Source organism: Pseudophryne corroboree, chromosome 7 (genome assembly GCF_028390025.1).
Source record: "Pseudophryne corroboree isolate aPseCor3 chromosome 7, aPseCor3.hap2, whole genome shotgun sequence".
In the NCBI taxonomy this organism is placed as follows: domain Eukaryota; kingdom Metazoa; phylum Chordata; class Amphibia; order Anura; family Myobatrachidae; genus Pseudophryne; species Pseudophryne corroboree.
In genome coordinates this window covers 500868927-500883904 of record NC_086450.1, presented here as the reverse complement: position 1 = coordinate 500883904, position 14978 = coordinate 500868927, and the positions used below count along the sequence as shown (strand labels likewise).

The window sequence follows — 14978 nt, the reverse complement described above, 5'->3', positions numbered from 1 at the left end:
AACAGGAACGATATAGAGAGGTTGACAATGGAGAATACCTATAACATAACGGACAACAACAATGTTGACCCATAACCTTACTGTCAACTAAACAGTTGACACCATAACCGATAGAACTTTATAAATTTGAACCAATCGGTGAAAATGTGTTACCATAAGCTCCTCTGAGCTTAATATCAATGAAGTAAAACTTGTTACCCTAAGCTCCCTTGAGCTTAAAACAACCCAGGTAAAACTGCTCTGGGTGGGCGTCCAGTGCCCCCTATGGATTCAAAGAAAAGGATTTACCTGGTAAGTACCAAAATCCTATTTTCTTTATCATCCACTAGGGGTCACTGGAGTACTCTTGGGACGTACCAAAGCTTCCCTCGTGGGCGGGAGAGCTGTTTGATACTTGTAACAGTAGGCAGCCGAAAGCTAGATGCTGATGGCGCCACCATTTATAACGTGTAAACGTGCACCAACATGGTGCACATGAAGGCTATATAGCCGCGTTTTAGACACTCCACGACCCACTGGGTCTGACATTCCCACAGAACCTGTGGGATGAGCTATTACTGACGTAGGCGATTGTAACTTAGCCTTAAAGTAAACCTGACTTGTAGTCATTATTATTACCCAACTGGATAATGTCTGCTAAGAAACTGGCTAACCCCAGTTGGCAGTATCATAGAGAACAAACAACGTATGCATATCACGTACTGTTGACGTTCGGGACATATATAAACGCGTAATGCGTGTACCACATTCAGAATTCTAGAATGTGCTGTCCACACAGGAACCCCTATTGGTATATTGATGTGAAGAATACGAAAGCGTGATTCGTCCGAAGATCTGCTTTGTCATGAGAAAACTCAAATACGGTGGCTTGGAATACAAGGCACCCAAATATGAAAACAAAACCCTTGCTGAAGCCAAGGCTATAAGAAAATTGTTTTCCAAAGTGAGAAACTTAATTCCCATTTGTTGAAAGGGTTCAAAATATGAAAACTGTAAGAAATCTGAACCCAACTTCAAGTCGCCTGGCGCTGTAGGTGGGATAAATAGAGTGTGAACTTTGATGACACCTTGTATAAAGATGTGTACAGACGCCAATAGAGGCAAACGTCTTTGAAATTAAGTTTACCACACAGATACCTGCACTCTTCGTGCAGATCAACGCAGTTTTCCATCCCACCCTGTTTAACAGAATACGGGTTACTTGAAGGATGATGTTGGAAACTTCCGAGGTTTACACCCTATGTAAGCACACGAAATTTTGTAAAAATTAGCTGCCTTAAACGGCTTACTATTTCGTAACCTGGTTAGTATAACCGATACTGTAATGCTCAATTTCTTAAGAGGGCGGTCTGCACCCTCCTCCCGTCAACCGCAGCTGCGGTACATAGATAATAGGTACATAGGTAACTATGGGTAAACTAACGTTCCCTGATGTAACAGGTTGGACGTATTATGAGCGGGTCAAGATCGTGTGCAAGTATTCCTTGAACATTCGAGAAGCAACTTCTCCGAAACCCATGAGCTACCACCAGTATGACTGTGACAAACTGTCTTATGAGCCGTTTTGACAACGGAGAGAGCAGCTGAAACTGGTGGAGCCAGATACACGATGCTGAATGACCACATGAATGTGAGAGACTCCACCGCCACTGCCCTTGTGATCTGTTTTGTACACATACTGAGCTTTTGTAATTGTGGCGAGATGCCATCATGTATACTTGAGGGTAACCCCCTTCTGTGGACTCCCATATGAAACACCTCTGGATTTAATGTCCAGTTTTCAGGATCCAAATCCTGACGGGTGAGATCCTCTGTCTAACAGATGTCCACTCACGTAATGATCTCTTGACATTTTCACATAATGGTGTTCTAAGCCATTGAGGATTTGAGTCACATGCTGCATTACCATGCGGCTTCTTGGTTCTTACTGGTTGTTGTGTATGCAACTGCCGTTGCCTTGTTTGACTGCTTAAGCCCAGCGTGAGGCAGGCATCAAAAAATTACATGAAACTCACGGTTATTCCTCTCTACAGAAATATTTAGTAAAAGGCGAAAGATTTATTCGTTCTTAAGAGAAACCAGAGTATATACCTGGTCAGACTGAAGCGAATCATGTATTGCATTGTAAAATGCACAGAGTTCTAGGACCTTTATCGACAGCAATCTGTCGTGTTTTAGAACCTTTGTTGCTGATTTTAACTACAAATCCTGACCCTCTGCGACTGTCGTCCAGAGTATATGCACCCTTTTCCCTCTGTGGGAAACGCGAGTGAAGGGTGGCGAACTAAATTGAAAACACATCTTTATTCTTAATAGGTGAATACACCAATGTACCGCTAGTGTGCGTGTTTTGCACTAATTACTAGACGTACATTTGTTATTGCTGGTGTAGTAGGTAAAAGTCTTGCCGTATTTATCATCTTACCTAAGCATTGACATCGTTTAGACGGAATTAGATGTGATTGTTTTCGAACTTGATCTGCTACCGCAGTATACCTTAGTAGCGCAAGTTAAAGGAACTTTGTTGAGACAGAGTTCTTATGTGAGATGAGTTATCATCCCAACCTCCCTTTGGTAAATACCCAAAGCGATAAACAACGGTAGACATGAAATGGTTAATGGTTGTGGCGATCTGCAACCGCTAGAACCTGTGAAGAACAAACCGGACTGGGTAAATACGCATTCAAATGCAATTCTGCAATTGTGTGGCTCCAATAAGCCAATACTAACCGCAGAAAATCCATTTTCTAACTGTAGTAAATGACTTGCTGATTGATATTGCAACGGAGCTGTTTGGTTTTGCTCAAACAGAGGGGAATAAGTAACTCTGACTCTGTTGGCGTACTACTGCCTGGTTTATAAACCAGCAAAGACTAAATGACAACCTGCCAACCGTTTGACAGAGGCAGTTTTGTCCTTTAAGCTGTAAATAGCTGAGACCTGTATGAGTTGAAGTCCTGAAACCTCGCAAATGTAACATGTAAAGACGCGCTTCCACAATTGTAAAAGAAGTCATCAAACCACTGGCTTGCTGACTGTAACGTCCTGTCGTTACAAGGCGTGACTGTTCCTTATAAAGGGATAAAACGCCGTTACAAATATACTCAAATTTATGAGCAACCAGGCTCTGGCCTTGTCGCGCTTAACTAGCGACAATGAAAATAACCGGCGTTAGCAGAAGCTTTACAGATATACTCTGCGGCTTCTTTTACCAGTGATCGTCATTGTTTGATACATAGATTCTAGTGACCCAAATGTATCCTGGGTTTTTGACAGAAAATCATCTAGCAATGGCGGGTCGCGTCCTTTTGGAAACGATTATGTATGGTTGTTAACAACCCCCCCGCACTATCTGAGTGCTGGTCTAATGTACCCTTTTCACTCGTAGTTATAATTTGACATAGAATCGAGTTAAATAAACACTCTGGTACCCAAAGGAAAATTGGCCCTTTGGAAGACTGTCTTTTGTTAGGGCTGGCGGAGTCATTCCGAGACTCCGATGTTACCGCTCTTTTAATTTGAATTGCCAATGTTAACATAGGATTTTTAAAATTATTTCTAGTCTGCACTATAGCCTTACTCGCTATGTAGACAGACACCAGAAAATAATAGGCAATAGACAGACACTTGCACGACTTAATGAAGTTATTATGTGTCATATATATATATATGTTATCAAGCTTGTTTCTCTCTACGGAAATCTTTAGCAACAAACGAAAGATTTATTAGATATGAAGAGAAATCAAAACATTTTCTTTTATGTGAAAAGCAGTTCACATGGGCATATGAAACCCGAACCAAATTCCTACTAACTTCCCTGCGCCTCTGGTGGCTGAGAGATGTAGGGCAGGAATGTTCTAGAATTAATTAGAAATACAGATTACATGGCTAACTTATGTGAAAACCTGAACCAAAAATTCCTACTAACACCCCTGCGCCTCCTTGTGGAGTATAGGTGTATGGGTCTGGAATTATAACCTGGAAGAACAGCAATGATTAAAATGACCTCATGCCATGCTTCCACTGAAAATCACAGGACAGGTTACCTGCTGCAGCGTTAATATATAGGCTTAATAGCCTATTATACCTTAAATATAGGCTCAATAGCCTATTCTACAGTTACAGGTCTATTATACAGTAAACTCCGTGCAGTTTACAATACATTATGCAGCCTTATACTTTAGTTAGCCTTCCAGTTATTTTCATTAACTGTTTAAACACTAAGCAGTCTTACCCCATGCAGCCTTCTGCTGCTATGGCTTTTCTCAACACTGCCTGCAGTGAATTATTCTTATTTAGAACTGAGCAGTGTCTTATTTAGAACTGAGCAGTGTATTAACCCATGCAGCCTTTGCTGCTGCTATGGGCTTTACTCACCGTCACCCCCCCCGCAGCCGCGCTGCTTGTGATGTAGCTTCTCCCTGTGCAGCGCCGGAAGCGAGTGCAGGGAGCTTGGGGAAACCCGGGGAGCGCTGCTATATTGCGCCGGGGAGCCCTAGGAACGGGCGGCGCCTCATACAGCAGTGGCCGGGTGCAGCGCTGGAAGAGCGGCCGGCGTCTTTAGTGACGTACGGCCGCTCGGAGCTTTAGACCCGGGTACGCAGAGTGGCTGCTTGAGCGGCGCTCGCGTACAGTGGCTGGGAGAGCGGCCGGCGTCTGAGTGACGTGCGGCCGCTCGGTTACCGTGCTGGGAGAGCGGCCGGCGTCTGAGTGACGTGCGGCCGCTCGGTTACCGTGCTGGGAGAGCGGCCGGCGTCTGAGTGACGTGCGGCCGCTCGGTTATCACCCCCCTGCTGGGAGAGCGGCCGGCGTCTGAGTGACGTGCGGCCGCTCGGTTATCACCCCTGCTGGAAGAGCGGCCGGCGTCTGAGTGACGTGCGGCCGCTCGTTACAGTGCAGAGTACTGGTACATTGGTGTAAAAATAAAAATTAAAAATAAAAATTTAAAAATAAAAATCCAAGTGTGGATATACCACAAGCCTTGTTCGTGCTGTGAGCACCGAAAAAACACTGAGGTCGTACACTGAGGTACTCGGGGATATGGAGGGGGGGGAGGGTCCTAAATTTAAATATTCAGTGCCCTTGTTCGGCTACGCCCGTCCATATCCCCAAGAGTACTCCAGTGACCCCTAGTGGATGATAAAGAAAGTATTGCCTGAAGTGATGACTGTTACACATGACAAAATGAAGGACATACACCGTGGTGCCCAAGCTCCTTATACTCACACTCATTACGAGCACCTTGTTAAAAGACAACTGTCAGAAAGGTTAGAGCATCCGGCCTCTGATCTTATCCATGAATCCACCGGGATTCAGGTTCTGGTAGCGTTAGATTTCACTCGCACCGCTCGAGGTGTGATGAATTATAGATACATTTCCGCACTCGCCAATTTGTTAGATAATATCACTGAAATGTATGATGACACGTTTAGATACACTGGAAGAGAACTTCAAGCTTACAAAACAGAACTAGTTCAGCATAGGATGATTCTTAATTATCTTACAGCAGTAACAGGCGGATATTGTGTTACATTGGCAACACAGTACGGCATAAAGTGTTGCACGTATATCACAAATAGCACCGAGGATCCGGTAGAGGTCATAGACCAAAAGATGGACGATATTCTGCAATTAAAGTGGGAATTTCGTCGAAAACACAATCTCACCCTTGCTGCTGTAGGTAATGAGCTGACTGGTTGGGTGTCATGGTTGAACCCGCGAAATTGGTTCTCCGGTTTAGGAGACTGGGCTCAAGGAGTCATAATGGATGTTGGAAAGTTTCTCCTATGTATTTTGGGTGTCGTTATATCGTTTGGATTGATATTTAGATGCGGGCAGGCTTTGATGAGGTGTAAACAAAGTACGAAAGTGATGAGCTTGAGGAGTGAGGAAACTGTAATTAACCTGGATTTGATTTATGACCCAATGCTAGAAACCATGACGTAATGATGTAATGAGTATACGGTCCGCCTTTCACCCATTTCTATGTTTTCCTCCGAGGTACAAAGACCCACGTAGACGAAGGATTTGATGAGCCAAGGGGCCGACAACGGAAAGATGGAAAGAAGAAGAGCAGACGACCTGATAAACAAGATTTTGATGGACAATGCCATGGGTACCCCAGTTTCCCTAGGAACTTTAAAACCACGCTAGCCCAACATTTTTTGTAAATCCATGGACGTTGTTTGCTTTACTCACGATTTATGAGCAAAAGCACAAAGAAGAAGACTCCGATCAACCGACACCAATCAAGACCTCAATCGACGAACGTACATTTCCCTGACATAGAATACCATTGCATTTTTCATAAGTGTTCTCTATCTTCATCTCTACAACCCTCAGGTAATGACACACATAGACGATAGGGAATTCAGGCACAGATATCAGCAACCACATACCTCCCCCATTCATGTATCATCAACTAAAATGTGCATCCCCATTTTGTTACAACTACAGCCGAAATGAGCTCGGTAAAGTTTGACAGCCCATCCACAGACCTGTACCACAGGATAAGAAGGAATTCAAATGTATACTTCGCAATACCTCGAAGCTTGATCTACCACACGTACGGCACGATGATACATGACCCTCCAAACATGGACTCATACACACATGCTCCTGCTTTCTCACTAGGTCATACCCTCTTCACACCTTCTCCTCTCTCCTCCCCTACCCAACCATGGAAATCAATTAACCCCTGACTTACATTTTTCTCCTTAAATATTTTGTGGCAGTTATTATTGACTGCCAAAGGGTGGACTGTCAAAGTCAGAAAAATGTCTTAGTGCACACTGCCATATTTGCACCGCACACTGGTCCGTGCTGCGCATGCGTACGCTCTCCCGTGGAAGCGCATACCCGCAATAGCGTGCACTCGCACGCGCAGTATGCGCATTTACGGTAGAGTTTATGTGATCGTAGCGTGCGACTCATTAGTTACAAATGTTCACAATTAATGTAGTTTATAGATCATGATCCCTTTGATAGTTTCTGTAAGTTTGGTTAAAGTATAATGTCCCAGAGCAGAGGAATCCCTCTTTGCATCGTACGAAGGGTTTAACAGGAATCATACTGCAGTGTTTGGTACCCATCGGAAGAGTATTTAATTAGCAATATTCCGGTGTTGGTTTGGAGCGTATTAATCGCTCGTGCGAATAGTTATGGACATAAGAAGTTTATGTCCATTTCTATGATTTGCACATACTCAGGTATGCGGCGGGAAACCCAGTTTCCCACCCACCTGAGCTGTTGGAAATCGTCACAGCCCACCTGTATGAATCACCCTATGACCTTTTGTTATGATGCAGGGCCGAATTCCTTCGGCCAATGGACAATGGGATTGTAGGACCAGGAGATTGCATTGTGTGTGGAGCATAAATAGGCAGGCCGACCACATCCAGCTCTCACTCTCTCATCAACGGTTATCTGCTGATAATCGGGAGCTGGATATCGAGGCGCTGGCGATCATACCCTTTGTGCGTAAGTTCTCTCCATAATCATTGTCTTTCTGCGAGCCAATCTCTCTCTCTCTCTCTCTATCTCTCTCCTCTTTTCTCTTAAATACTTCATAGTAGTATTGTATTGTATTGCATTTAGGTCAGTGTAGTATTGTCTTTTTGTATTTATTGTTTAGTTCTGTGGTTAGGAAGTCTCTGTTATATTGTAGTGTATCATATGTACTGTTATCCCCTTTTACAAGTATATTAGACATAATACAGATAATAGGCTTTGGAACCCTAAACAAGTATCTGTGTATTTTCTATAGTGTTAAGTGTTCACTTGAGCGTCGGTGACGTTCAATCAGCTTTGTAGTTAGTCAGGTTACACAAGGTTGCACTTACACCCTGTATTCACATTAAGATATATAGCGCATTACATTGTTAAAAGGTTTAAATATAAAGGTATTGTGCTGTGAGCGCCTGCACCGCTGGTGACCTCCTCGTGGTCTCGAGCGTACGCTACGCTACAGCGAATCATTCCCCTAGACATAACCAATAACGTGTCCTGTGATCACTGGGCCGTGAGCGAACGTGACGCTTGAGCGTCTCGCCTACGGCTGAGCGATCGCTACGCAGATAGCGTACCATTACGGTACTTCTTAAGTAAACAGCGTACAGTGTTCTTAGCTTCATAAGGGTTGTTTATACGACAAAGGAATTTAGCATTGTCACTACCTTCATGCTTGTCCATCTCCACCAGTGTCCGTACCATGCACTACCTTCCTGCTCTCTATCTGAGCTTAGTGCGCCCCTTTCCTACCTTCATGCTTGTCCATCCTCTACCAGGCTGGAGTATCTTCCACACTCTACCCTCTCAGCTCTACTCTACCAGCACGCTCTTGCTTCCACACTCCCCGATCATCCTTGCTGCCCAATGTTTCCTTATCCTCTCCAAGCTTGACGTATCCGTACTTAGAAACCAGATACCCTCCAGAGGACCCTAACCTGTCCAACAATGGAGATTGCTCTTTAAGCAATGCCCACCCCCATCCACCTCCCAATCCTTCAATGTTCCCCAACCTTGTCTCCCTCAGACACCATGCAGGTTCCATCAGTGTAACCAACGTACCTCCTTCTCAAAGATGACCTGGTGCTTCTTGGAGAGCTTGTCCGTCTCTGCGACGTAGTTGCTCCTGTGAGCCTCCAGCTCTTTGTCCAAGCGCTGCTGGTGCTCATCCAGCTCCGATTTCAGCTTATTCTCCAGAGCCATCAGCTGCTTCTGGTGCTGCCGCCGCATGCGCTTGTACCCAGACATCTGCTCCCGCAAGGCGGAGTCCTGCTCATGTTCTTGGATCTGCCGCGTCACCTGGTGGGGCAGGGCACACACAGAGGAGACGTTAGAACAAGGAGAGACGGGCAGAGACGCACGAGAGACACAGAACTCCTCACAGAGAACCTTACCAGAGAGGCGGTGCGGATGGTGGCAAAGTGATCCCGATTGCGGCAATACGCCCGGCGCCGAGCCGCTGAGGATGACTGCTGTGCCTCCATCTCTGGCTGGTATGGGTCATCATAGATGTTATCGTGAGCCTGGAAAGAAAGTCAGCGTGTTACTTGCAGGAATGGTGAGGGAACCGAGGGGACCATTGTATGGGAAATATGAGTCTCACAATGCCCCTTTTCCTACTCCTACCCCCGGCTAATGCCCCCAGACGCTCATTCAGCTTGGAACCCTCCAGTTATAACTCTGCTTAGATTGGACAGTTACAGAGGGCAAGGCCACGGTCTAGACCCAAAAGATACCAACATTTCCCAGCAGTCTCTCTGGGCGGACACTTACCGGCAGCCGGTGGATGACGGAGCTGTTGGATGTCACTGTGTGCTCTCCCTCCTGCATCATTGCCATTTCCCCGCTGTCGTCTGAGGCGTCGGCCAGGCTGTTCACGGAGCTGCTCTGACTGCTGGCGCTGATTGACATGCTGGGCACAGACTGACTGCTCTCCATGCTGGTTATGGTGCCCGTGCAATGGAGGAACTGCTCAGACTCCTGGCAAAGATAAAGTGAAGCTGGTTAGGGTTGGCGTATGGCCTGCAGGTACTATGCATGACACTCCATGACTCCTTCATTTTCTGATGAGGCTTTGTCCCCGCTCATAGTATCCAAAGTATAACAATGTCTTCCACTGACCACCATTAAATATTAAAACAATGGATACAACTACAGTTCTCATACGTCAAGATATCCAGCCTTCCTCCCTACCGAGCATCCGCAGTCCTCACACCCTGCCCGGACATCCAGCCTTCCTCCCTACAGAGCATCCGCAGTCCTCACACACTGCCCGGGCATCCAGCCTTCCTCCCTACAGAGCAACCATAGTCCTCACACACTGCCCGGACATCCAGCCTTCCTCCCTACAGAGCAACCACAGTCCCCACACACTGCCCGGACATCCAGCCTTCCTCCCTACAGACCATCCACAGTCCTCACACTGCCCAGACATCCAGCCTTCCTCCCTACAGAGCAACCACAGTCCTCACACACTGCCCGGACATCCAGCCTTCCTCCCTACAGAGCAACCACAGTCCTCACACACTGCCCGGACATCCAGCCTTCCTCCCTACAGAGCATCCACAGTCCTCACACACTGCCCGGACATCCATCCTTCCTCCCTACAGAGCATCCACAGTCCTCACACACTGCCCGGACATCCAGCCTTCCTCCCTACAGAGCATCCACAGTCCTCACACACTGCCCGGACATCCAGCCTTCCTCCCTACAGAGCATCCACAGTCCTCACACACTGCCCGGACATCCATCCTTCCTCCCTACAGAGCATCCACAGTCCTCACACACTGCCCGGACATCCAGCCTTCCTCCCTACAGACCATCCACAGTCCTCACACACTGCCCGGACATCCAGCCTTCCTCCCTACAGACCATCCACAGTCCTCACACACTGCCCGGACATCCAGCCTTCCTCCCTACAGACCATCCACAGTCCTCACACACTGCCCGGACATCCAGCCTTCCTCCCTACAGAGCATCCACAGTCCTCACACACTGCCCGGACATCCAGCCTTCCTCCCTACAGAGCATCCACAGTCCTCACACACTGCCCGGACATCCATCCTTCCTCCCTACAGAGCATCCACAGTCCTCACACACTGCCCGGACATCCAGCCTTCCTCCCTACAGACCATCCACAGTCCTCACACACTGCCCGGACATCCAGCCTTCCTCCCTACAGAGCATCCACAGTCCTCACACACTGCCCGGACATCCAGCCTTCCTCCCTACAGAGCATCCACAGTCCTCACACACTGCCCGGACATCCAGCCTTCCTCCCTACAGAGCATCCACAGTCCTCACACACTGCCCGGACATCCATCCTTCCTCCCTACAGAGCATCCACAGTCCTCACACACTGCCCGGACATCCAGCCTTCCTCCCTACAGACCATCCACAGTCCTCACACACTGCCCGGGCATCCAGCCTTCCTCCCTACAGAGCATCCACAGTCCTCACACACTGCCCGGACATCCATCCTTCCTCCCTACAGAGCATCCACAGTCCTCACACACTGCCCGGGCATCCAGCCTTCCTCCCTACAGAGCATCCACAGTCCTCACACACTGCCCGGACATCCAGCCTTCCTCCCTACAGAGCATCCACAGTCCTCACACACTGCCCGGACATCCAGCCTTCCTCCCTACAGAGCATCCACAGTCCTAACACTGCCCGGACATCCAGCCTTCCTCCCTACAGAGCAACCACAGTCCTCACACACTGCCCGGGCATCCAGCCTTCCTCCCTACAGAGCATCCACAGTCCTCACACACTGCCCGGGCATCCAGCCTTCCTCCCTACAGAGCATCCACAGTCCTCACACACTGCCCGGACATCCAGCCTTCCTCCCTACAGAGCATCCACAGTCCTCACACACTGCCCGGACATCCAGCCTTCCTCCCTACAGAGCATCCACAGTCCTCACACACTGCCCGGGCATCCAGCCTTCCTCCCTACAGAGCATCCACAGTCCTCACACACTGCCCGGACATCCAGCCTTCCTCCCTACAGAGCAACCACAGTCCTCACACACTGCCCGGACATCCAGCCTTCCTCCCTACAGAGCATCCACAGTCCTCACACACTGCCCGGGCATCCAGCCTTCCTCCCTACAGAGCATCCACAGTCCTCACACTGCCCGGACATCCAGCCTTCCTCCCTACAGAGCAACCACAGTCCTCACACACTGCCCGGACATCCAGCCTTCCTCCCTACAGAGCATCCACAGTCCTCACACACTGCCCGGGCATCCAGCCTTCCTCCCTACAGACCATCCACAGTCCTCACACACTGCCCGGGCATCCAGCCTTCCTCCCTACAGAGCAACCACAGTCCTCACACACTGCCCGGGCATCCACAGTCCTCACACACTGCCAGGACATCCATCCTTCCTCCCTACAGAGCAACCACAGTCCTCACACACTGCCCGGACATCCAGCCTTCCTCCCTACAGAGCAACCACAGTCCTCACACACTGCCCGGACATCCAGCCTTCCTCCCTACAGAGCAACCACAGTCCTCACACACTGCCCGGACATCCAGCCTTCCTCCCTACAGAGCAACCACAGTCCTCACACACTGCCCGGACATCCAGCCTTCCTCCCTACAGAGCAACCACAGTCCTCACACACTGCCTGGACATCCAGCCTTCCTCCCTACAGACCATCCACAGTCCTCACACACTGCCCGGACATCCAGCCTTCCTCCCTACAGAGCAACCACAGTCCTCACACACTGCCAGGACATCCAGCCTTCCTCCCTACAGAGCAACCACAGTCCTCACACACTGCCCGGGCATCCAGCCTTCCTCCCTACAGACCATCCAGAGTCCTCACACACTGCACGGGCATCCAGCCTTCCTCCCTACAGAGCATCCAGAGTCCTAACACTGCCCGGACATCCAGCCTTCCTCCCTACAGAGCAACCACAGTCCTCACACACTGCCCGGGCATCCAGCCTTCCTCCCTACAGAGCATCCACAGTCCTCACACACTGCCCGGACATCCATCCTTCCTCCCTACAGACCATCCACAGTCCTAACACACTGCCCGGACATCCAGCCTTCCTCCCTACAGAGCAACCACAGTCCTCACACACTGCCCGGACATCCAGCCTTCCTCCCTACAGAGCATCCACAGTCCTCACACACTGCCCGGACATCCAGCCTTCCTCCCTACAGACCATCCACAGTCCTCACACACTGCCTGGGCATCCAGCCTTCCTCCCTACAGACCATCCACAGTCCTCACACACTGCCCGGGCATCCAGCCTTCCTCCCTACAGAGCATCCAGAGTCCTAACACACTGCCCGGGCATCCAGCCTTCCTCCCTACAGAGCATCCACAGTCCTAACACACTGCCCGGACATCCAGCCTTCCTCCCTACAGAGCAACCACAGTCCTAACACACTGCCCGGACATCCAGCCTTCCTCCCTACAGAGCATCCACAGTCCTCACACACTGCCCGGACATCCAGCCTTCCTCCCTACAGACCATCCACAGTCCTCACACACTGCCAGGATATCCAGCCTTCCTCCCTACAGAGCATCCACAGTCCTCACACACTGCCAGGATATCCAGCCTTCCTCCCTACAGAGCATCCACAGTCCTCACACACTGCCCGGACATCCAGCCTTCCTCCCTACAGAGCATCCAGAGTCCTCACACACTGCCCGGACATCCAGCCTTCCTCCCTACAGAGCATCCACAGTCCTCACACACTGCCCGGACATCCATCCTTCCTCCCTACAGAGCAACCACAGTCCTCACACACTGCCCGGACATCCAGCCTTCCTCCCTACAGAGCAACCACAGTCCTAACACACTGCCCGGACATCCATCCTTCCTCCCTACAGAGCAACCACAGTCCTAACACACTGCCCGGACATCCAGCCTTCCTCCCTACAGAGAAACCACAGTCCTCACACACTGCCCGGACATCCAGCCTTCCTCCCTACAGAGCATCCACAGTCCTCACACACTGCCCGGACATCCAGCCTTCCTCCCTACAGAGCATCCACAGTCCTCACACACTGCCCGGACATCCATCCTTCCTCCCTACAGAGCATCCACAGTCCTCACACACTGCCCGGACATCCAGCCTTCCTCCCTACAGACCATCCACAGTCCTCACACACTGCCCGGACATCCAGCCTTCCTCCCTACAGAGCATCCACAGTCCTCACACACTGCCCGGACATCCAGCCTTCCTCCCTACAGAGCATCCACAGTCCTCACACACTGCCCGGACATCCAGCCTTCCTCCCTACAGAGCATCCACAGTCCTCACACACTGCCCGGACATCCATCCTTCCTCCCTACAGAGCATCCACAGTCCTCACACACTGCCCGGACATCCAGCCTTCCTCCCTACAGACCATCCACAGTCCTCACACACTGCCCGGGCATCCAGCCTTCCTCCCTACAGAGCATCCACAGTCCTCACACACTGCCCGGACATCCATCCTTCCTCCCTACAGAGCATCCACAGTCCTCACACACTGCCCGGGCATCCAGCCTTCCTCCCTACAGAGCATCCACAGTCCTCACACACTGCCCGGACATCCAGCCTTCCTCCCTACAGAGCATCCACAGTCCTCACACACTGCCCGGACATCCAGCCTTCCTCCCTACAGAGCATCCACAGTCCTAACACTGCCCGGACATCCAGCCTTCCTCCCTACAGAGCAACCACAGTCCTCACACACTGCCCGGGCATCCAGCCTTCCTCCCTACAGAGCATCCACAGTCCTCACACACTGCCCGGGCATCCAGCCTTCCTCCCTACAGAGCATCCACAGTCCTCACACACTGCCCGGACATCCAGCCTTCCTCCCTACAGAGCATCCACAGTCCTCACACACTGCCCGGACATCCAGCCTTCCTCCCTACAGAGCATCCACAGTCCTCACACACTGCCCGGGCATCCAGCCTTCCTCCCTACAGAGCATCCACAGTCCTCACACACTGCCCGGACATCCAGCCTTCCTCCCTACAGAGCAACCACAGTCCTCACACACTGCCCGGACATCCAGCCTTCCTCCCTACAGAGCATCCACAGTCCTCACACACTGCCCGGGCATCCAGCCTTCCTCCCTACAGAGCATCCACAGTCCTCACACTGCCCGGACATCCAGCCTTCCTCCCTACAGAGCAACCACAGTCCTCACACACTGCCCGGACATCCAGCCTTCCTCCCTACAGAGCATCCACAGTCCTCACACACTGCCCGGGCATCCAGCCTTCCTCCCTACAGACCATCCACAGTCCTCACACACTGCCCGGGCATCCAGCCTTCCTCCCTACAGAGCAACCACAGTCCTCACACACTGCCCGGGCATCCACAGTCCTCACACACTGCCAGGACATCCATCCTTCCTCCCTACAGAGCAACCACAGTCCTCACACACTGCCCGGACATCCAGCCTTCCTCCCTACAGAGCAACCACAGTCCTCACACACTGCCCGGACAT

At 50.4% G+C, this 14978-nt stretch overlaps 1 protein-coding gene and 2 non-coding genes across 6 annotated transcripts in view; all 3 read right to left on the bottom strand.

The window, feature by feature from the left end:
• TAOK2 (TAO kinase 2) overlaps window positions 1-14978 on the bottom strand; it is a 127610-nt gene that overhangs the window by 41955 nt on the left and 70677 nt on the right. For all 4 annotated transcript variants that reach the window (XM_063935265.1, XM_063935264.1, XM_063935266.1 and 1 more), the window contains 3 exons: window positions 9280-9486; window positions 8901-9029; window positions 8569-8805 (listed from right to left, as the gene is read on the bottom strand). In XM_063935265.1, the coding sequence (XP_063791335.1) occupies window positions 8569-8805; window positions 8901-9029; window positions 9280-9486 (573 nt within the window). The remainder of the gene's footprint in view (window positions 1-8568; window positions 8806-8900; window positions 9030-9279; window positions 9487-14978) is intronic.
• LOC134946874 (U5 spliceosomal RNA) lies at window positions 1973-2087 on the bottom strand. Its single transcript, XR_010182451.1, has one exon. It is a non-coding gene; the product is annotated as a U5 spliceosomal RNA (small nuclear RNA).
• On the bottom strand, window positions 3635-3751 carry LOC134946937 (U5 spliceosomal RNA). Its single transcript, XR_010182484.1, has one exon. It is a non-coding gene; the product is annotated as a U5 spliceosomal RNA (small nuclear RNA).